Genomic DNA, 25,303 nt, shown 5'->3' with positions numbered 1-25,303 from the left:
GTTAAACTTGAGGCATGTTGTTAATGATAGAACCTTCATGATAATGATCCAGAATTCCAGATTCTGGAGTATTCAGAGGTGGAAATTCATAGTCCATGCTCAAGATCAAATGGCACCTCTCAGACTGGAAAATCCTTCTGAAGTCAGTTCCAGGCATCCCTGGAAGCCTGGATAATTTGGGAAAAGGCTGAGTCAATGTAAGGTAATACAGCAGACCGAAGCCCCCATAGTTCATGCCAGAATTGACAAAGTGGAAAAACACTCAGGTAGTCAAGCACTCAGGGACCGTTCTAGATGCAAGTGGCCTAACCTCTTCTCCCTCATGCAAGTTTGGCTTAAATTCTTACAGCTAAAATCATGAGTCCTTTGTTATGAGAAAAATGATATAAGATGTGACATTTACCATAAATAGTTATGTTGTTGAACATTCTGCTAAAACTTCTTTGGGTGAAGAAAAGATCACATTTTTGGATACGGATGTAAAACTTGTGTTTTAGTCTCCAAGCCTTTAAAATGGGATGAGTATACACCCCATAGGGTTGTTATGATGAGGAATAAATGAAGTAACATTTGACAAAATGCTTGAAACATATAAAACATGGTACAAATGCTTTTTAAGTAAAACAGAATTCTCTCTTTTTAGCATGGATAGTTTCGTTTGTTTTTTTGTTTATTTATTTATTTATGAGACAGGGTCTCACTCTGTTACCCAGGCTGGAGCCTCAACCTCCTGGGCTAAAGCCATCCTCCCACCTCAGTTTCCCAAGTAGCTGGGACGAGAGGCATGTGCCACCATGCACCCAGCTAATTTTTTAATTTTTTTGTAGAGATGAAGTCTCAGTATATTGCCCAGGTTGGTCCTGAATTCCTAGTGTCAAGGGATCCTCCGGCCTCGGCTTCCCAAAGTTTTGGGAATATAGACATAAGTCATCACACTCGGCAAAACAGAATTCTCATTTAAACTTCCTATGCAACGTTACTTCCAAAGACTTACCTCTTTCACCTTCATCAAAGAAAAAAGACAATTCCTGAGAGACTTTTACACAGAAATGTTTAAAACACAACTTTTTATACATTATAAGTCTAGAAGCTCTGTCAAGTTTATATCAAACCTTTAACTGAATTTCAAAGTGAATGGTGTAATAGATGACCACAAAGATTATCAAATGAATACTTTATTAGAGACATAACACGTATAAAATAAATTTCTTTTCATCAAGGAGTTACCAGATTTTAAAACCAACCAACACTTTCTCATTTTTACAGCTAAGATATGTTAAATTCTTAAACGCCATAATTTTTGTTCAACTCCTTTGTCATTCAACTCACAAATCTAGAATGCAATTAATCTACAAATCTAAGTATTCACAGATGTGTCTTAGGCTTGGTTTGTAACAATCTAGAAGCAATCCATTTACAAAAATGCCACCAAAGCATTTTAAAGAAATCAATTTAATGCCACCAAACAGAAGACTGCTATACTGGGAAACAAAAAAAAGTCTCACAACTAAATTCTAGCAGACTAAACGATTCCAACTAGAATAGACTATATATCCATATGGCACATTTATGACTTTGTAATATGTAATTCATAACACAGGTTTAGGTGTGTGGTATGGAGCTGGGAAAACCAAGGAAGTAGGATATTACAGAAAATATCTGATGTAAGTACAAAGTCATATGCCTCATTTCCTCATGTCTTCTGTCTTGATATTTTTATCACAAACCAAGATCTAACAGGGTTCTTTCTAGAGGATTATTAGATAGGTAATACTTGATCATTAAGCACTGATCATGCCACTCATTCACGGTTGTTCTATGTTCCATGAACTCTAATAGCCCAACTTATACATGGCACTCCAAGGGGATGCTTCAGCCAGAAAGTAAAGGGCTGAAAGAGTAGAGCAATACAAAAGCCCTAGTGTGGTGGGAACTGTGGCCTCACTCTAACTTGTTCTTCCATTCAAAACATTTTGGCACCTTTCCATGACCAGGATCTCTACAGGTAGGCTAAAATACTTTTCTGTGCTATTTAGCCAGAAATAGTTTTTGTGCTGGCTATGATTTTAAAACTGATTTTGTCTGTCACCAGTGCAAAAACAATATAGATGTCTGGGCTAATGCAAAAACAAGAATCTACAACTTTATTCAAATTTAACTCAAAGTAATGTAAAATAATTAGAAGTAAAAACTTAATTCTTCTGAGAGCTCTATTTGGAAAAGCTTCACATATCCACACACAAATATGGGTATGTTCATGCACAGGGCAAACAACTGTATACTGAAGCATAAACTCAAAGTAAGACATAAGTAGCTAGATACCAGTTCCAGTAGTGGTTAATGGTCTCTGGGGATCCCATTTTAAGCACTCTCAGATGAGGATCTTGCTCAGTTGTTAGACTATCATTAGTTTGATTAAGCGACTAAAGTTTACTTCATAAATTACTTTTGCCTACATCCAGGACTCTGCCTGAGATAGTCTGAGAAACCATACATTCCTCCAAAGGTAAGTATGTGACTATTAACACAAAGGCAATGTGATTATTGCATAATGAAGCTAAATATTATGTGGCTTGTCTATTAGGTTTATAGGTTTTCATGATCAGTTCAAGAAAATGCAGAACATATATAACTAAGGTTTTACACCAGTGGTCGACAAACTATGGCCCACAGGTTAAACCCAGCCTCCCCTTGTTTTTATAAATAAAGTTTTATTAGAACATAACCACACTCATTCATTTCTGTATTGTGTACAGCTGCTTTCATGCTATAGTTGTGACAGACTGTATGGCCCATGAAGCATAAATATTTACCTTCTGGCCCATTTTTTAAAAAGTGTGCCAATTCCTGGTTTACACTAAATTATAGAGTTCAGTGCGAAGCCTATTTGAAATGAGTTTTTTTAGGGAGTTGTAGTTACCAATTAGGTGACTCAGCAACCAAACAAAAGGGATACTAATTTTTTATGAATAATATATTTGTATTTTATGAACATAAAAGGAAACTTTCAGGAAGGGAAGGAGGGGAGAGATGTAAAATAAAAGGCCATTTCTTTAATATCATAATAAAATTAACATTCCATCCATGAAATAAACCAAAATTTGAGCTTTGATAGTCTCTCTCTCTACTAAACAAATTACTTTTGGAATGTTTTTGCATCTGGACAAAATGGTATCCAAATTGATCAGACATATAAAGTAGACAAATGAAACTAACACACGACTGCCAGTTTCTAAGGAGTGTTACGGTCGCCATCTTCGTAAAGCCAGACCCAAACTGCAACCATAACAAGCTGTCGTCATAAAGGCAAAAATCTAAGAAAAAAGAAACAAAAATTCACATCAGATTTACAACACCGACTTAAAAGCAGTGGCCTCAAGAACAAACATATGAAGATTGACCAATCTACCTAAAAACACTTCAACACTTACAAAAATATTTTACATTGATTTATTTGATGATTTGTACAACTTATTTATTCCCTCATACAATTACCCCCCACTTCCTTTAAACATTTTAGCCCCTAATAATTTTCTCATTTGTGGACGACTTTACATTGAACATTTGTTCAATTTGTTCACATTCTGGGCTCACTTATTAAGTATTTGTGAATCCCCAGGCACTGTATTTAAAAATTCAGCATGAAGTTCTATTCATGTAGTGGCTTCACAGCCAAGGAAGCCAGCAACTATCAGAACCTGAGGATTCATCAAATAATTTCTGTGATGATGGAAGGTAACTTTAAAACTCAACTAAGACAAGTGGAAATGAATTGTCAGGTTGGCTTGCTCTTGTATAGGAGACAGTCCTATGCACAAATCTACACTCTACTGTGAATTACTGTCCCGAGAATCTCTTTAGCACCAACTGTGTGTATATCACTGCACTTCGTACATACAAACAGTAGATAGCATCCTCCCCCTTTTAGGGCTTATGACCCATAGAAGACTAAAAGACAAAGAAAAAGCAGTTCAACATGATAAATGTTATGGTTTAGCACAGGGATTCTTAACTAGGAAGCTAGCTCTGGGAAGGAATACTAGATTCACCTATAGACCATTTTCACAGTTTTAATTACTATTCTGCTCTTCTTTCCACCCTTCTGCTGATTGTTTCTCTGATACATTTCTAATCTAGACATTGTTTTCTGAATGAGAGCAATAGCGCTTGATATCTATTATTATGGAAAAGGAATTTTCCTATCTAATGTCCCAAATGGATGGCTGATACATTTTAGTTAGAATAAAACTCAAACTAGAGATTTACTTTGGAGTGAGCACATGGATGAAACGGGATGTAATGCTGAACTCGAAGCATGTAGAGGTTTACTGAGACAGCTTTACTTAGAAAGGGAAGGACAACAGGGACAAAGTCACAAAAGAGAAGCAGCCAGAAAAGAATTACATGATGGAGAACACGGAAAACTAGGCCCTTAGGACAAAGGTGAGAAATGAAGGACCTCAGACAACCATCAAGTATTTCAGCAGCTACTATTCTTGTGAAAGTAGGTTCTAGGGTGACTATCAATAGATGTGGGGATACTTTAATGATCCAAGATATGAGAAACTAGCCTGTACCATTAAAAAGAAGGGACTAGAAGTAAGAAACATATAAAGGCAAATACAATGGGAATTGATGACTAATAGCAAGGAAAAAAGTCAAGTTCCTGAACTTTGCTTTGTAAAACTGCTAAAACCAAGGGTTTTCCAATGTGATTTTTGGATCACAAGGATTCTATGATCCTCAGGGATGATATGGTGGGTAGAGGCAGCTTTATGAAAAGAGAATGAACATCATTCAAGGCCCTCTTCCTCCACTTCAACTACAGCACCTAAACTTTTATTCTAGATTTATTGGGGTTTTAGGTAAGAATTCATTAAATGAAACTTTTATTTCTTTTATAAGCAAGTGTTAAAGTCACTAATCTATACTATAAACCTTTCAAAGCTAAAACCATGACTCCTTTTTGTTGTAATCCCACCTTCAGCCTAATTCTTCACAGGCACTCAATACATTTTGACAAATCCTACCAGAGACTTGGGAAACTTATAATAGTCTTGAAACCATTTGTCTTTTACCCCTCAAAACTCAAACTCTAGACATGTATTGTCTAACATGATAGCCACTAGGCACATGTGATTAAATTTATTAAAATTAACCCTAAAAATTCAGTTCCTTAGTCATACTAGTTATCTTTCTCACTCTTTCTCTCCCCCCACCAGACAGAGTCTCGGTCTGTCACTCAGAGTGAAGTACAGTGGTGTGGTCTCTGCTCACTGCAACCTCCACCTCCTGGGCTCCTGAGCTCCTGGGTAGGTAGTACTACAGACACAAGCCACCAGGCCTGGCCAATTCTTTATTCTGGTTTGTTTTTTGTTTTTCCTTTTTCAGAGACAGGGTTTTGCTATGTTGACCAGGCTGGTCTCAAACTCCTGGCCTCAAGCAGTCCTCCCACCTTGGCCTACCGATGTGCTGGGATTATAGGCATGAGCTATGGCTCCTCAGCCTAGTTAATTTTCAATTGCTCAACAGCCACATGAGGCTAGTGGTCACCATTTTGGACAGCACTTACATGAAATATTCCTGTCACTGTAGAAAGTTCTACTAGACAGTGCTGCTCCAGACAGATTTCAATGACTATATGAGTACTGGGTTATTTATAGGCTACCTGGGGAACATAATAAAACATTAGGGTCACTAATTTGCCATATACTTATATTAAATATCACAATATTTTAGAAAATAATTTGGACTTCTGACATCTTAAAAATGATCTCTAACAACAAAAAATATATTATTTCTTCAAATTATCTATACAAAATGACAAATTAACTCCAGTATATGAATTAGATGATTTTAAAAATTTCATAAATACCCCAAGGAATGTATTTCATCTGCCTATCATCTACTACAATGGCTAGCTATTTGCCTTACTCACCCTGTCCTCAACACCCAGCAAAATTACTTGATAAATGGTAGGCCCACAGTAACTATTCATTGAATAAAAATAAATTGCAAGCAGCTATCGAATACTAAAGAACAAAACCGGGAGATCTCCTTTACCATCTCTGAAAGTTATCAGAAGCAAAAAACACAATTCTTTTTGCAAAGTAGACATTGCTGTGCAAAGCCAAGCAGTTCTAATGGTTCGCTATGATCTTACATGAACATCAACCTCATTGTGCTACAGTTTAATCACCCACAATACTGGGGGTGATCATGGCACTTTGCTTACAGGGTTATTGTACAGATAAATAGCTATTATATATTTAATGCTAATGGCTAGCATTAAAGGAAACGAATGTTGCCTGAGGAGTTTCTTGGAGGCCTTGACAGTAGAGCGGAAGTGCTGGTGAATGGTACTCATTGAATACTTACTGTGGCTGCTACGTTTATGTTATACTGGTTATCACTCAGGAGCGGCTGCAGGGTCATGGTTGTATTGCAGTGCAAATCATGCAGGGATGTGGCTGCTGCTTCCAATAAAAAGGCTCCAAAATAGAAGACAAATACTGTAAAATGGTAGGCAAAATCCTAAAAGAGGAGAGAAAAGACATCTGCAATTAAAAAATACATATTTTTCTGTTCCTTATTTTAAATGATGAAGTTTAGGTTTAGCAAGATCAAAACATTTAATTAAACAACCTTAACTATATTCACTGTTTATCTTAGCTGCTTTAGAAATGTCAGGCTATTAGAATCCAAGTGGAAATCAACCAACCCATCTTAATTGGCACATTGGTAAACCTTTCCATATACTGAATTTTATAATATATAATTTTAATTTGGATTAAGATGCCATAGAGATCAATGTTAATTAGGATAATATAAAAAAGCCATAACATATGCTGTCTTTAAAATTCAAGTAAAATAGCATTTAAATAACATATTTTTATTATGGTTATTATACGTATTCATACACATTACATAATTTTATTTTTGAGCAGTTATTTTTATCATTAGAGATTTTCCACTGAAAGATACAGAAGACTAATAATAGAATTCAATAACACATATTCATATATTTCATTAAAAACTACTAACATGTACTTTGACCAAAAGTATAAGAACTCGTTTATTAGGTTTCTTTGTATGTTGCTGACATTCCTATGAAGCATAACACTATTACAGTTCATATTGTCTTACCTGAATTAATATACTGTCAACACATCACTGTTTTTAATAGCTCCCACATATCAGGTACCTTACGTGCATTGTTACTCATCCTTATAACCACCATTTATTGTCTCCATTTTACAAAGAATTTCTTCTTTCTTTTCAGTTAAATGACTGTTTAAAGCCACACAAATATTAACTTTGGGAGGGAGAAAAACATGTAGTGTGTCTAGTCCCAAAGTCCAGTTTCTTTAGTTTTCAGAAAAAATTAATTGACCAAAATACATATTTATCATGTACACGATGTTCTGAAATATTTATACATTGTGGGATGGCTAAATTGAGCATATATATATATATATATATATATATATATATATATATAACCTCCTATAAATATTTTTGTGGGGAGAACATTTGGAATCTTTTTTACGCATTTTTCAAGAATATAATAATACACTGTTATTAACTATAGTCACCACGCTATATAACAGATCTCTTGAACTTATTTCTCCTAACTGAAATTTTGTATTCTTTGACCAACATTTCCCCAGTCTCCCATTACCCCATACCCTGGTAATCACCATTCTATTCTCTACTTCTGTGAATTCAACTTTTTAAGATTTCACATATAAGTGAGATCATGTGGTATTGGTCTTTCTGTGCTTGACTTATTTCACATAACATAATGTTCATCTATATTGCAAATGACAGGATTTCAGCCTTTTTAAAGGCTGAATTAGTATTGTGAATATATACTGCATTTTCTTCATTCCTCTACGACCCTTAGGTTGATTCCATATCTTGGCTGTAATGAATATGAGAATGCAGATATCTCACTGATTTCATTTCCTTTGGATATATACCCAGGTGTGGGATTGCTTGATCATATGGTAGTTCTATTTTTAACTTTTTGAGGAACTTCCACAATGTTCTCTATAATGACTGTACTAATTTACATTCCTACCAACAGTGTGTAAGGGTTCCGTTTGAAGTCTTTTCTATCAAACCTATTATTGATTTCTATTACTGTTATAGCAATATTACAAAGGAGAGCATTGCACTGCCTTTGTAAATGGCCATACAGCAAATGATACTGTTCATAGAAATTGTTCTCACATCTGGCCAGGCACGGTGGCTCACACCTGTAATTCCAGCACTCTGGGAGGCTGAGGCGAGCAGATCATGAGGTCAGGAGATAGACACCATCCTGGCTAACACGGTGAAACCCTGTCTCTACTAAAAAATACAAAAAATTAGATGGGCCTGGTGGTAGGCACCTGTAGTCCCAGCTACTTGGGAGGCTGAGGCAGGACAATGGTGTAAACCTGGGAGGCGGAGCTTGCAGTGAGCCGAGATTGCACCACTGCACTCCAGCCTGGGCAACAGAGCAAGACTCTGTCTTAAAAAAAAATAGGCCCAAGATGGCTGAATAGGAAGAGCTCCAGCCTCCAGCTGTGAGTGACACAGAAGACGGGTGAATTCTGCATTTTCAACTGAGGTACTGGGTTCATCTCACTGGGGAGTGCCGGACAATCGGTGCTGGTCAGCTGGTGCAGCCCAACCAGCGAGAGCTGAAGCAGGGCGAGGCATCGCCTCACCTGGGAAGCGCAAGGGGGAAGGGAATCCCTTTTCCTAGCCAAGGGAAACTGAGACACACAACACCTGGAAAATTGGGTAACTCCCACCCTAATACTGTGCTTTACCAAGGGTCTTAGCAAAAAGCACACCAGGAGATTATACACCACACCTGGCCCAGAGGGTCCCCTGCCCACGGAGCCTCCCTCATTGCTAGCACAGCAGTATGAGATCTAACTGCAAGGCGGCAGCAGCGAGGCTGGGGGAGGGGCGCCAGCATTGCTGAGGCTTAAGTGGGTAAACAAAGCCACCATGAAGCTGGGTGGAGCCCACCGCAGCTCAAGGAGGTCGGCCTGCCTCTGTAGAGTCCTCCTCTGGGACAGGGCATAGCTAAACAAAAAGCAGCAGAAACCTCTGCAGATGTAAATGCCCCTGTCTGATAGCTTTGAAGACAGCAGTAGATCTCCCACCATGAAGGCTGAGATCTGAGAACGGACAGACTGCCTGCTGATCAAGTGAGTCCATGACCTGATGGGAGACATCCCCCACTAGTGCAGACCAACACATCACATGGCGGGGTACACCCCTGAGATGAAGCTTCCAGAGCAAGAATCAGACAGCAACACTCGCTGTTCAGCAATATTCTATCTTCTGCAGCCTCTGCTGCTGATACCCAGGCAAACAGGGTCTGGAGTGGACCTCGAGCAAACTTCAACCGACCTACAGCTGAGAGTCCTGACTGTTGGAAGGAAAACTAACAAACAGAAAGGACACCCACACCAAAACCCCATCAGTACATCACCATCATCAAAGATCAAAGGCAGATAAAACCATAAAGATGGGGAGAAAGCAGTGCAGAAAAGCTGGATATTCAAAAAAATCAGAGTGCATCTCCGCCTCCAAAGGAATGCAGCTCATCGCCAGCAATGGAACAAAGCTGGATGGAGAATGACTTTGACAAGTTGAGAGAAGAAGGCTTCAGTCCATCAAACTTCTCAGAGCTAAAGGAGGAACTATGTAACCAGCACAAAGAAACTAAAAACCTTGAAAAAAGAATGGATGAATGGATAACTAGAATAATCAATGCAGAGAAGACCTTAAAAGAACTGATAGAGATGAAAACCATAACATGAGAACTATGTGACAAATCCACAAGCTTCAGTAACCAACTCGATCAACTAGAAGAAAGATTATCAGTGATTGAAGATCAAATGAATGAAATGAAGCAAGAAGAGAAGTGTGGAGAAAAAAGTAAAAAGAAATGAACAAAGCCTCCAAGAAGTATAGGATTATGTGAAAAGACCAAATCTACGTCTGATTGGTGTGCTTAAAGTGAGGGGGAAAATGGAACCAAGTTGGAAAACACTCTGCAGGATATCATCCAGGAGAACGTCCCTAACCTAGTAAGGCAGGCCAATATTCAAATTCAGGAAATACAGAGAATGCCACAAAGATACTCCTCGAGAAGAGTAACTCCAAGACACATAATTGTCAGATTCACCAAAGTTGAAATGAAGGAAAAAATGTTAAGGGCAGCCAGAGAGAAAGGTCGGGTTACACACAAAGGGAAGCCCATCAGACTAACAGCAGATCTCTCGGCAGAAACTCTCCAAGCCAGAAGAGAGTGGGGGCCAATATTCAACATTCTTAAAGAAAAGAATTATCAACCCAGAATTTCATATCCAGCCAAACTAAGTTTCATAAGTGAAGGAGAAATAAAATCCTTTACAGACAAGCAAATGCTTAGAGATTTTGTCACCACCAGGCCTGCCTTACAAGAGACCCTGAAGGAAGCACTAAACATGGAAAGGAACAACAAGTACCAGCCATTGCAAAAACATGTCAAAATGTAAAGTCCATTGATGCTAGGAAGAAATTGCATCAACTAGCGAGCAAAATAACCAGCTAATATCATAATGGCAGGATCAAGTTCACACATAACAATATTAACCTTAAATGTAAATGGACTAAATGCTCCAATTAAAACACAAAGACTGGAATGGATAAAGAGTCAAGACCCATCAGTTTGCTGTATTCAGGAGACCCATCTCACATGTAGAGACACACATAGGCTCAAATAAAGGGATGGAGGAAGATCTACCAAGCAAATGGAAAACAAAAAAAAAGCAGGGGTTGCAATCCTACTCTCTGATAAAACAGACTTTAAACCATCAAAGATCAAAAGAGACAAAGAAGGCCATTACATAATGGTAAAGGGATCAATTAACTATCCTAAATATATATGCACCTAATACAGGAGAACCCAGGTTCATAAAGCAAGTCCTTAGAGACTGACAAAGAGACTTAGACTCCCATACAATAATAATGGGAGACTTTAACACCCCACTGTCAACATTAGACAGATCAACAAGACAAAGTTAACAAGGATATCCAGGAATTGAACTCAACTCTGTACCAAGCGGACCTAATAGACATCTACAGAACTCTCCACCCCAAATCAACAGAATACACATTCTTGTCAGCACAACACACTTATCCTAAAGTTGACCACATAGTTGGAAGTAAAGCACTCCTCAGCAAATGTACAAGAACAGAAATTATAACAAACTGTCTCTCAGACCACAGTGCAATCAAACTAGAAATCAGGACTAAGAAACTCAATCAAAACCGCTCAACTACATGGAAACTGAACAACCTCCGCCTGAATGACTACTGGGTACATAACGAAATGAAGGCAGAAATAAAGATGTTCTTTGAAACCAATGAGAACAAAGATACAACATACCAGAATCTCTGGGACACATTTAAAGCAGTGTGTAGAGGGAAATTTATAGCACTAAATGCCCACAAGAGAAAGCAGGAAAGATCTAAAATTGACACTCTAACATCACAATTAAAAGAACTAGAGCAGCAAGAGCAAACACATTCAAAAGCTAGCAGAAGGCAAGAAATAACTAAGATCAGAGCAGAACTGAAGGAGATAGTGAAAAAAAAACCCTCCAAAAAATCAATGAATCCAGGAGCTGGTTTTTTGAAAAGATCAACAAAATTGATGGACCGCTATCAAGACTAATAAAGAAGAAAACAGAGAAGAATCAAATAGATGCAATAAAAAATGATAAAGGGGATATCACCACCGACCCCACAGAAATACAAACTACCATCAGAGAATACTATAAACACCTCTACGCAAATAAAACTAGAAAACCTAGAAGAAATGGATAATTTCCTGAACAGTTACACTCTCCCAAGACTAAACCAGGAAGAAGTTGAATCCCTGAATAGACCAATAGCAGGCTCTGAAATTGAGGCAATAATTAATAGCCTACCAACCAAAAAAAGTCCAGGACCGGACGGATTCAGAGCCGAATTCTACCAGAGGTACAAGGAGGAGCTGGTACCATTCCTTCTGAAACTATTCCAATCAAAAGAAAAAGAGGGAATCCTCCCTAACTCATTTTATGAGGCCAACATCATCCTGATACCAAAGCCTGAGAGAGATACAACAAAAAAAAGAGAATTTTAGACCAATATCCCTGATGAACATAGATGCAAACATCCTCAATAAAATACTGGCAAACCGAATCCAGCAGCACATCAAAAAGCTTATCCACCATGATCAAGTGGGCTTCATCCCTGGGATGCAAGGCTGGTTCAACATATGCAAATCAATAAACGTAATCCAGTATATAACAGAACCAAAGACAAAAACCACGTGATTATCTCAATGGATGCAGAAAGGCCTTTGACAAAATTCAACAGTCCTTCATGCTAAAAACTCTCAATAAATTTGGTATTGATGGAACATATCTCAAAATAATAAGAGCTATTTATGACAAATCCACAGCCAATATCATACTGAATGGGCAAAAACTGGAAGCATTCCCTTTGAAAACTGGCACAAGACAGGGATGCCCTCTCTCACCACTCCTATTCAACATAGTGCTGCAAGTTCTGGCTAGGGCAATCAGGAAAGAGAAAGAAATAAAGGATATTCAGTTAGGAAAAGAAGAAGTCAAATTGTCCCTGTTTGCAGTTGACATCATTTTATATTTAGAAAACCCCATCTTCTCAGCCCAAAATCTCCTTAAGCTGATAAGCAACTTCAGCAAAGTCTCAGGATACAAAATGAATTTGCGAAAATCACAAGCATTCTTATACACCATTAGCAGACAAACAGACAGCCAAATCATGAATGAACTCCCATTCACAATAGCTTCAAAGAGAATAAAATACCTAGGAATCCGACTTACAAGGAATGTAAAGAACCTCTTCAAGGAGAAATACAAACCACTGCTCAGTGAAATAAAAGAGGACACAAACAGATGGAAGAACATTCCATGCTCATGGATGGGAAGAATCAATATTGTGAAAATGGCCATACTGCCCAAGGTAATTTATAGATTCAATGCCATCCCCATTAAGCTACCAATGACTTTCTTCACAGAATTGGAAAAAAATGCTTTAAAGTTCATATGGAACCAAAAAGAGCCCACATTGCCAAGACAATCCTAAGCCAAAAGAACAAAGCTGGAGGCATCACACTACCTGACTTCAAACTACACTACAAGGCTACAGTAACCAAAACAGCATGGTACTGGTACCAAAACAGAGACATAGACCAATGGAACAGAACAGAGCTCTCAGAAATAATACCACACATCTACAGGCATCTGATCTTTGACAAATCTGACTAAAACAAGAAATGGGGAAAGGATTCCCTATTTAATAAATGGTACTGGGAAAATTGGCTAGCCATAAGTAGAAAGCTGAAACTGGATCCTTTCCTTACTCCTTATATGAAAATTAATTCAAGATGGATTAGAGACTTTAATGTTAGACCTAAAACCATAAAAACCTTAGAAGAAAACCTAGGTAATACCATTCAGGACATAGGCATGGGCAAGGGCTTCATGTCTAAAACACCAAAAGCAATGGCAACAAAAGCCTAAATTGACAAATGGGATCTAATTAAACTAAACAGCTTCTGCACAGCAAAAGAAACTACCATCAGAGTGAACAGGCAACCTACAGAATGGGAGAAATTTTTTGCAATCTACTCATCTGACAAAGGGCTAATATCCAGAACCTATAAAGAACTCAATCAAATTTACAAGGGAAAAACAACCCTATCAAAAAGTGGGCAAAGGATATGCACAGACACTTCTCAAAAGAAGACATTCATACAGCCAACAGACACATGAAAAAATGCTCATCATCACTTGCCATCAGAGAAATGCAAATCAAAATCACAGTGAGATACAATCTCACACCAGTTAGAATGGCAATCATTAAAAAAATCAGGAAACAACAGGTGCTGGAGAGGATGTGGAGAAATAGGAACACTTTTACACTCTTGGTGAGACTGTAAACTAGTTCAACCATTGTGGAAAACAGTGTGGCGATTCCTCAAGGATCTAAAACTAGAAATACCATTTGACCCAGCTATCCCATTACTGGGCATATACCCAAAGGATTATAAATCATGCTGCTATAAAGACACATGCACATGTATGTTTACTGCAGCACTATTCACAATAGCCAAGACTTGGAACCAACCCAAATGTTCATCAATGATAGACTGGATTAAGAAAATGTGGCACATATACACCATGGAATACTATGCAGCCATAAAGAAGGACGAGTCCCTGTCTTTTGTAGGGACATGGATAAAGCTAGAAACCATCATTCTGAGCAAACTATCGCAAGAACAGAAAACCAAATACCGCATGTTCTCACTCATAGGTGGGAATTGAACAATGAGATCACTTGGACACAGGAAGGGGATCATCACACACCGGGTCCTACTGTGGGGATGCAGCAGGGGGTAGGGATAGCATTAGAAGATGTAACTAATGTAAATGATGAGTTAATGGGTGCAGCACACCAACATGGCACATGTATACATATGTAACAAACCTGCACGTTGTGCACATGTACCCTAGAAGTTAAAGTATAATAAAAATAAATAAAAAATAAATTGTTCTCACATTTAAGTATGTAAGAACTACAAAGATGTGCTTTCTATTAAGTAACTCTCATTTGTAAACTGATTCACAAATGCCTTCAAAAGATTTAAGAAAAGTGTTACTGGCCACATGTCTAATCTATAGCAGAGATGCTCAAATACATGTGTTTATTCAACAAATATTAGTTGATGAAGGTCAAACCCCAAATTCAAATGTCATCATTTTTAATGGCTAAATGAAATGATGATAGATTGTAGTAAGAAAAATTTAGGCATTCATTTAACTTACTGAGGTGAATCATCAGAAATAGTTGATCTTGTAATAAAGAGATTTGATGACAGGACCTGCAACTCTTGGTATGATCTGATCCCTTGATTTCTCCACCATTACATACCTTTTTCAATGTCACCCACATTCACCTCATTTTGGTCCCTAGGAAGCATTTTATAGCTCAAGGATGCTACTCTTTACACATAGTATTGTCTCTGCCAGAAAGGATTCTGCCCACAAGCAATTACTGCTTGCCCTTTCCCTCCTCTCTCTATTCCTGCCAATTTTGCTTCTTCCTCCCTCCTTTTCAGAAGTATCTGAATTGTGGTTTCAAGGCTTTCCTGTCCAATCCTATTCTTTCGCCTTTCATCTTTTATAGGTGTTACTTCCCAATACACTTCTTGCGCTTCTCACTCCGTATGCTTCGGTCATCCTATCCAGCCAGGGTCATATATACTCTTGGTGTTGGAAGAAAGTACATAGTATGGAATTTACGGCAATTCCAGTGTGAAAATCACGATGGAGGTTCCTGGAGTTTTAGAGCCTCTAGTAACCTGCACTGGAGAGCGACAAGTCTTTGAAAAGCAGCTCCTAGTACTAGACCTGGTAGAAAAGAAACACTTGATCATGAGACACCAGTGGCCAGGCATCCAGAACTGCTTATTTTGAGTTGGGTTCCATGGAAGCCACTAACTCAAAAAGTCAGGTGGGCCAGCAGCTGTCTCCTTGTGATAGGAAGGACACATATATTGACCTGAGCAAGACCAGTTAACAAGAGTTAACTGCATGAGCAGGTAGCCTAGACTCTCACATTATTCACCAGAGTGGAACTGCTCTCCTTCCTCAGTTCATACCTATGGCCACAGGGAAGAGGGGTTTCCTTATGCCCACCTGAAGGAGAAAAAAACCCTGAGCCTTGTTTTTGGAAGAGTTGGCTCCTATGTGCTTGCAAGGTGGAAAGGGACAGCAGCTGTATTGTATGTGCATTATAGCCACATTCAGAGTTGGCTTCAAAAGACTGGTTAGGGAATATTTTCCCAGTTGGTAGAGCTGAGTGATGATGCATGTCACACACTTTGCTCAGAAAGAAAAGTGGCCCATGGCTGGGTGCGGTGGCGTGTGTCTTTAATCCCAGTACTTTGGGAGGCCAAGGTGGTGGATCACTTGAGGTCAGGAGTTCCAGACCAGCCTAGCCAACATGGCAAAAGCCCATCTCTACTAAGAATACAAAAATTAGCTGGGCATGGTGGTGCATGCCAGTAATCCCAGTTACTCAGAAGGCTGAGGCAGGAGAATCGCTTGAATCCAGGAGGCGGAGGTTGTAATGAGCAGGGATCCTGCCACTGCACTCCATGCTGGGCGATAGAGGAAGACGCCGTCTCAAAAAAAAAAAAAAAAAAAAAAAAAAAAAAAAAAAAAAAGAAGGAAAGAAAAGAGGCCCATAGTGAGAATATACATAGACTGATAATCAATAGCAAACAGCCTACTGTACTTGTCAGGGCCATGGGATAAAACAGATCAAAGCTTCAGGGACAAGGAAGGGATATGGGATTAGGCATACTATGTGAAGATCTGTCACTTGGTAATGCTTACCAGAAGCATCGCTTTGGAATGCTATGTAGCCAAAAGGACCCTTCCAGTTGATGTTAGCAATCCTTTGTCATCAACCACTCCATACCTGGCATTATGGGCACATAAGCAGAGTACCCATGGTCAGAGAAAGTGGCCATGGAAAGGCCCAAGAGCATGGCTTCCTTATTGCCAAAGATGATCTACCCACTGCTTCCTCTGAATGTTGAACTGTGAGCAACAGAGACTAACTCTGAGCTCCGGATAAGGGATTATCCTCAAGGGGACCAACCAGTCACCTGTAGTAAGTGTAAACTGAGCTCCTACCTTCCTGGAGGGCAAAATATTTCACTCTCACAAAAACAAACACCCGTAATGGTTATTCTCACGAAAATAGAATTACCTAGGGCATTGATTTATGAATTTGCTTTTCTGACTCTTAGAGCTTGAGCCACCAGCTATATCCAATGATTTACAGACTGCATTCACTCACAGGCTTTCACTCTGTCTCTGATCAAGGAAACTACTACTCAGCAAAGCCTGAGTGGAAATGGGTGCCTACCCCTGGGTTGGTTGCATCACGTACTGCACCACCTAGAAGCTGCTGGCCTGGCCTGATAGCACAAAGGAACGGCTGGCTGAAGGTATAGCTTGGAGGCACTAGTCTGTGAGGATAGGGGTCATCCTTTAGGATGCAGTAGATACACTGAAGAAGAGCTTCCTACATGTTATTGTGTCTCCATTGGAAGAATGGAAATTTAGGGGTAAAAGCAAGAGTTTCTCCAGTTGTCATCACTTCTAATAACCTGCTGAAATCCTTTATGATTTCTGCCTCCACAACTCTAGGTTTTTCATGGTCAAGGGTCCTTGTCCCCAAAGGGGTACTCTTGACAGAGGATACAGCAATAGTCCCATTGAGCTACAAGGTATGCCTACCCCCTGGCCACTTTGGACTCTTTTGCCCAGGGACAAAAAGGCAAGAAGAGGAGTTACCATCTTGACAAAGGTAGTTGCCACTAACATCAGGAGAAGGCAGAGCTGCTGGAAGTCAGGATGGCAGTAAAGAGCATGTATTGCCCTAGTGTATGTGCCACAGGAGGGCGAGAGGAATTATACGTAGACCTCAGATGGATCTACCTGAGATCTTCTCGGAAGTCTCTCTGCCAAATGTGACTAAAAACAAACAAGTGTAGCAACGCTGGCCTGAAGCAGATGTGGTTGCCAGGTGCCCTCACTCTCTCCTGAATGAGAGTTTGGATTCACCACCAGGAAATCACTGAGAACACCAGACAGGAAAGCTGAGAAGAGGAATGTAAAATGGTCAGTGGAAGAGGAAGATGAGTACCAGTTGGCCTTGAGACCAACTCCAGTGAACGGAGATGTCATGTATCCCTCTAGCCTCTCTCCTTTAAGTCTGTCTTCAGGAAGAAAGGCACACTGGAACCCTGGAGGAGCGACTCCCCAGATGCATATGGAGAAATGGATCTGCAGTATGAGATGAGAGACTGGAGCATCTAATTGTGCACTGCACACATTTTCCATCAGGAAGGAACTTGATGTTTAGCTGTGAGGTGTGCAGGTAGCTGACAGCCTCCAGCTTCAGTGGATTTGGGATCTGCTACAATGCGTGAGCCAAGGCCACATTCTTCCTGGATATCCCCCATCCCCACAAGTGACAGCACAGTGGAGGTACTAGTGCTTGGCCACTTGTGCCCAACACACAACTCTTGAAGGACAGGCTGTGCTCTGAAGTTTTGTATGGATTTGGTCAAGACTTTGTGGAGTGTATCATTCTTGGTTTTCTTCCTGATCTTACTTCCTCACTTCCTCCTTTATTTTCTTTTACAAGTGTTATCTGCCCTTTTCCTTAAACAAACAATAACAACAAAATGCACAAAAAGCCCAAACCAAAACTCTTGTACTTCTATATCCATCTTAGAGTCTGCTTCCCAGTGGAGCTGAGACGACACACATGTTTTGGCACGCTAGGCTTTTCCTTTTTGGCAACTAACATAACATTAATTGATGCATTAATTACGTAACAATTTCTTTACTTACATTGTCTACTACAACAAACTCTTTGAGAGCAACTGCTAGATCTCTTTTTTCACAATTGTATTCCCAGGGCCTAGTATAGGGCCAACTACTCAGTAAATCTTCCCAACCCCTGGAGAGCTGTACCTATATTTGTATTTGGCCATCCTGAGTATACTATTCCAATTTGTGCCAGGTGTGGGATGTGCACTGGATGTGCGCAGAAGGGCTTCCACAAGGCTCACTCATTGCATTTGACAGCCCAGATCATTTCTGCTAAGTCAGTGGTTCTCAAACGTTAGCCTGCATCAGAACCACCTGGAGAGCTTGTTTAAACACAGACAACTGAGTCCTCCACCCAGAGTTTCTGACTTAGCAGGTCAGGGTGGAACCTGAGAATGTCCATTTTTGACATGTTTCCAGATGCTGCTGCTCTTCTGGCCAGGATCACCATTTGTGAACCTCTGCCTTAGGCTCCTGGCCTCTACTTACTAGCAGATGAACCCAGCCTCTTTCTGAGTTGCCTTCATGTGCTCTTGCTCTTTCACCAATCTTATCAATGCTCACATGCCCCAAGCACTGCCCACTTGTTTGCCTTTTCCTTAGGCAACCTCAGCCTCAAGCAGAGCTTTTTTTTTCCCCGGGCCCCCCCGCACCCCCCAAGAGTGACTATATCTCATATTCTTGTCTTAAGCCCATGCTTTGCTCTTCGGTTCAGAGTCAAAATTCCATCTACTAGTTAAAAAAAAGAAAAAGAAAAAAGCTGCATTGTGTATAGGGGGATCCTGGTTTACAGTAACAGCAGCAAGTAAAACAGATGACAACCACTTTGAACCTCAGTTTTCTCATTAGTAAAAATGAGAACAAGAATACTGATCCATAAAGAATTGTCATTAAGGTCAAATAAGCAAATGAATATAGGGCCAGAAATTATAGCTGAGGACATGTAAGATATTAAGCAGTGGATAGAGCTGGAGGCCGTTATTCTAAGTGAAGTAACTCACTTATTTGAAAACCAAATATTGTATGTTCTCAGTTGTAAGTGGGAGCCAAGCTATGGGCACACAAAGGTATACAGAGTGGTAGAATGGACACTGGAGACTCAGGAGTGGGTGAGGAGACGGGAAGGAGGGATGAAAAGAAACTACATATTGGGTACAATGTATACTACTTGGGGGACTGTTACACTAACATCTCAGATTTCACCACTATGCAATTCATTCATGTAATAATAAACCACTTTCACGCTACAAGCTATTGAAATAGAAAATATTTAAAAAAATAAAAATATGTTAAGTGATGTCCACAACAGGCAAATGATCAAATGTGTGCCAGTTAGACTTTGGGGGGGATGAAGGGAAACATGTTTAATTGCATAGGATTTTTTAAATAGCTCTATTTTCTAAAATGTATCTTTCCTTAGTACCCTTCCCCTACAAAAGAGACTATGAATTTAGAATCTTCTGTTTAAAGTTCCGCAAAAATGGTATTTTTTCCTCTCCAGAAAAAATAACAGAAACGCTATTTCAAAATCAAAATCTCCTTATTTTCCTGGAATAGAATGAGGCAAGTATTTAGTACTTTATATCTGTTATTAGATACTATATTTTTATTTCACTATTTATATCAAACCTAGAAAGTTCAGAAAAAACTGCTGAAGCTATCATGAATGTAAATTTAATTTCTTCATAAAACCCAGAAGACACAGCAAACTCAATATCCTACAACAAATACATCTAGAAAATAAGTTCTTTATCAAAATGCATTCTTGCTTCCTTCAAGCATGGTATAAAGTGGTAATAAGCTTATCACAGGGGAAAACAACTATTTTTGAGCCATTAACATCTAACAGTTCCAGAATGCAACAATTGTTACCAACTTGTGACAATTCCATTATATACATGGCTAAAAAGTTTTCCTGGGAGAGTGTACAAAATATATTACCAAACCTAACAAAAGTAAGCCATATAATAAAAAATGACTGAATAAAAACACAGAAACAAAACCAAAAATGACACACACACAAAAGAAGAAAAAAAGAGAAATCCTTTCTAAATAGGGAAAACATTTAATAAATTCCTTGAAGACAAGAGTTGGCTCTGAGAATGCATGCCTACCATACAATCAACCCTGTGTATTGCTATTACCATTTTTTGCCTCAGTAACAGTGGACTACTCCAGCTAAAAGACCACAGGTAACCTTTGCGGCTGACCTGTGAAACAAAGATTTCCAATTTCAGCTGTCACTTTCATAGAGTAGCACAATTAAAACAACAGAAACGCTTACATTTAGTTTCCTGAACATCAGATATAATGCTACAAATGGGTGGGAAATGCAAACGTGGAAAAACAAATAAGTTAATAAGGACATGAATGACTGTACTCAATACCAAAGATGATACTACCATTTTACAGAGGAAGAAATTAAAATTGAGAGAGGTTAACAATTGTGCCCAAGGCCACACAGCTACTAAGCAAACCAGATCTATGCTCAAAGCCCATGCAGGACTGTAACCACTGTACCCCACTTCCTTCTTAGCTTTATACTAAGCTGTGCCATTTGCCCCGGGGCTGGCTTAAAGGCCAGCCACACTCCCTACACTTCACCGCTAATAACATTTAGGATTACAGTTCCTCTCATGCCCTATAAATAAAACAAGAACAGATCTTTTTCTCTAACATCTGCACTAAAGCTGTGGAACAATATGCCGTTATACTTGAAAGGAATATACATAAAGCCTGACTGAAGGTCTGAGGTAAGCTTCTAAACACCAAAGTGTGATTATAACCTAATGGGGGTCCTTCCTGAACTTCACTGAAGCACTGTGATCCACTGAGTCATTCTAAAACAGTCTTAGAGAAGGAATGGCTGCAAGCATGACAGACAAGTTCTATATGTTAAGCAAAAAGTTGACCTAATTTAATGGTTCATAATTTTAAAAGTTGTGTTGATTGCAAATTCAATTATTTTATTTTATTTATTTTATTTTGAGAGACAAGGTCTTGCTCTGTCTCTTTGGCTGGAGTGCAGTGGTGTAATCATGGCTCACTGCAGCCTCGACCTTCTGGGCTCAAGTGATCCTCCCGCCTCAACTTCCTGAGTAGTGGGACTACAGGAGTGCAACACCACGTCCAGCTATTTTTTGTAGTTTTTATAGAGACGGGGTTTCACCATGTTTCCCAGGCTGGCCTTGAACTCCTAGTCTCAAGTGATCTTCCTGCCTCAGCTTCCCAAAGTCTTGGGACTATAGGCATGAGCCACCGTACTTGGCCACAAATTCTTTTTATTCATTTTTTTTTGAGATGGAGTCTTGCTCTGTCACCCAGGCTGGAGTACAGTGGCACAATCTGGGCTCACTGCAACCTATGCCGGGTTCAAGCAATTCTTCTGCCTCTGCCTCCTGACTAGCTGGGACTACAGGCACACACCACCATGCCTGGCTAATTTTTGTACTTTTAGTAGAGATGGGGTGTCACCATTTTGGCCAGGTTGGTCTCGAACTCCCGACCTTGTGATTCACCTGCCTCGGCCTCCCAAAGTGCTGGGATTACAGGCATGAGCCACCACACCCGGCCACAAATTCATTTTTAAAAACTCACCAATTCTTTTTAATTTGGGACAGACATTGATTATCAATATGAAACATGCCCTTTTCTAAGTATTTATTTTCTGAAAAAATATATATATATTTAAATATCTGAGGCAGAAATTAATGGAAAATTTCAAGATACATGTGACAACCTTTAGATCCCAAAGGCATTTGTTCACTTGTTTGATAATTGTAATGCAATTCATTTGCTGTATGAAATGAAACAGTTTTTGAGTAAGAGTCATCTAAGCTGTGGGAGTAACAGAATTATTTCTCAGCTATATCAACACAGAGATTTCACAAACTGAAGCCCTGTTGTCCATCAAGGCAGCCACACAGCACCACAGTGGTTTCTGTGGTTGGACCTCTTCTCTCCCATTAGAGGCAACTGGCGGAACTGGGAGTCTGGCATTTCAGAACAGAATAGGATATAGGTTTCTCCCATCCTCCTGCAGTAGACTTAACAAAAAAAGCCCTTACCAGGAAGTTCCAGTTAGCTTCAATTTGAGTCACCATGCCGGAGAGGAACATGCCCAGAAAGAGAAGCGAAAAGAAAAACGCCGTCACGGACACAAACATGACCCATCCTTGTAGCAGAGGTAGAGGAACATTGGAGGAGGCAACCAAAATCCAGACGAGACCCCCGAACAGCTGAAAGAAAAAAAGAAAGAGGGTAATTGGTTTGCTTAAAAGATACCTTTCATACAACAGAATTCAACATGCTTGTATTACCCTCAGTGTTGCCTTCATTTTCCTCCCAGACCCCTGCACATATTCCAGCAACCCCACCCCTTCGATTTTCTCCTTATCATGCAAGATGCCTTCTTTCCTCAGGTGCAAGACCAATCCTTTGGCTTGGAGAACTGATCCATCTCCACACCTGTATCTTCAAGTTGGACTCTCTTCTTCAACCCATGTACATGCCCAGCATTCCTTCATCATTGACAAATACCTTCCTTTGACTTTATCGATTCTCTGACTACCACCTTTTCAATGAAGGTATTTTTTCAGTCAACCACACAGTAAGGGGAACATCACACACCAGGGCCTGTTGTGGGCTGGGGGGAGTGGGGAGGGATAGCATTAGGAGATATACCTAATGTAAATGACGAGTTAATGGGTGCAGCACACCAAGATGGCACATGTATACATATGTAACAAACCTGCATGTTGGGCACATGTACAATAGAACATAAAGCATAAAAAAAACAAAAAAAAAGAAAATCATTGTCTACCCCAAGGCCATGAAGATACTCTGTTAGGTGTTTCTTCTAAAACCTTCATTATTTTTACTTTTCACATTTAAATCTACAACCTGTCTTATACTGATTTTTGCATTTGGTATGAGGTAGGGGGTCAAGATTCAGTTTTTCCCCATATGTATATTCAATTGACCCAGTGTCATTTACTGAAATGACTATACTTTCAAGAGTCTACTGTTGTCAATCAGGAGGCCATATGCTGTGGGTTTGGTTCTGTTCCATTCTGTTCCACTGGGCTATCATTATGACAAAATATTGCACTGTCTTTAGACTAATCCCCTAAGCACCTGACATTTTAAAAAATCAGTAAATAGCATCATTTAAAAACTTCATGTTCTATTTGTCATGAGAATATAAATAATATATACATTTACTGATCTTAAAAAAAAATCATCTTTGCCTGGTCTCCACTTCCTCTCCCTGAAGTTGCTCTTCATATCACTATAAACCAGCTCCTGATCTCATTGCTCCTTAGAGAGTTTGTTAGTAAAAAATGGCTAGAATAATAGTTGCAGCTATTGTATATGGTGGTAAACAATAAAAACTACCATCATTTATTGAGTATCCATTATATATTGGACAGAGGAATAAGTACTTCACATATCTGTAGATCTAAGTATCAGTAAATACCTATTACATTTCAGGCTTTATGCCAAGTGCTGGGAATCAAATGGTAAACAGGTTACACTTGGTTTCTGTCACCACAGAACTCACAGTCTATTAAAGAGACAAGTAAGTAAGTGATTAAAAAGCTGCTTCATAAATGTCACAATTGGGCAAATACTGGGCACTGCAGGTCCACACACCAAGGGCTCTAAATCCAGATTTGAAAATGCTTCCTAGAAGGAACGATTCAAAGCACAGGGCTATGGGGTAAAGCAGAGGGAGGAAAGGGAGGTTCCAGGACGGGAGCTGAGAAGAGCCCCGCACAGGTGAAGAACAAAGCTCAGCAAGACAGGAGGGTCATGCGCTGGTGGGGAATGGAGAGAACTGCACTGGAGACTGAGCGAGGAGGTGCTGAAGCTCGGGCCAAGGAACCGAACTTCACCTAAGGGCGACGGCAAAGCCAAGATCATCTTGAGCAGAAACTAGCATGGTCAAGATTTGCCTTTGGAAATTTTTCTCTGGCTAGAATGTGAGAACAGCCTGGAGAAGAAAGGGTGGATGGCGGGGGAGCACACCTCTGTGTTTCTCTAGCTATATCAACACAGAGATTTCACTAACATGGTGTAACACAGGAGACTGTTACACCAACAGAGTGTAAGAATCAGAACACTGAGGACAGAGAGAAAGGAATAGATTAGAGTGAAATTTAGAAGTAGACATGATAATAGTTGGTAACGGATCAGATGTGAGACACGACAGACAAAGGACAGATAAGGAAAATCCTCAGATTTCTGGCATGGGCCACTAGGCTTGAGGGAACACTGCAGGAGAAATGGTGTGAAGACAATGAGTTTTATGCATCTATCACCATTGGTCTCCTCCATACACCATGCATTCTTTGCATGGCATTCCAAGCCATTTGTGACCTGACATGTCTTTTTCATCCTTGTCTCTTGCCACTATGCTCCTCACATTTTGTATTAGGGTGAGAAAAAAAGACAAAGATCTTTCACATCAGAGTGGCCTGTTACTTGCATGCCGTAAATGTCATTTCCTCCCTATGTGTACTTGAGATTCTCCCACTCATATCTAATCTTGAGCACATCATTTACAACATTTTTCCTGAGATCCACCCCTGCTCAGTTATGCCTCCCTCCTCTGGGCAACCTCCCTATTGGGCTTTGTTACATCAGTGAGATACACTGTAATTAAATCCCTTTGGCTCTCCATCTGCACTACCAGGCCTTCTTGGCAGCATACTGTTTTATATGTCTCTGCATCCCAAGCCATTTATTAATCTATACAATAATCCTTTACTAACCATCAGTCAGGTACTATGCTAGATTTG

The 25,303-nt window shown here is 39.6% G+C and overlaps 1 protein-coding gene across 2 annotated transcripts in view; it reads right to left on the bottom strand.

Moving 5' to 3' along the window:
- Window positions 1–1,159: 1,159 nt before the first annotated feature.
- MAL2 (mal, T cell differentiation protein 2) overlaps window positions 1,160–25,303 on the bottom strand; it is a 35,102-nt gene continuing 10,958 nt past the window's right edge. For both annotated transcript variants that reach the window (XM_015145917.3, XM_077942873.1), the window contains exons 2-4: window positions 22,568–22,738; window positions 6,379–6,534; window positions 1,160–3,314 (exon numbers count right to left, since the gene is read on the bottom strand). In XM_015145917.3, coding sequence (XP_015001403.1) covers window positions 3,243–3,314; window positions 6,379–6,534; window positions 22,568–22,738 — 399 coding nt within the window. In that variant the 3' untranslated portion in view covers window positions 1,160–3,242. The remainder of the gene's footprint in view (window positions 3,315–6,378; window positions 6,535–22,567; window positions 22,739–25,303) is intronic.

Source organism: Macaca mulatta, chromosome 8, assembly GCF_049350105.2.
Source record: "Macaca mulatta isolate MMU2019108-1 chromosome 8, T2T-MMU8v2.0, whole genome shotgun sequence".
Lineage (NCBI taxonomy): Eukaryota > Metazoa > Chordata > Mammalia > Primates > Cercopithecidae > Macaca > Macaca mulatta.
Note: the sequence above shows the minus strand (reverse complement) of the source record. Positions and strands in the feature narration are given on the sequence as shown.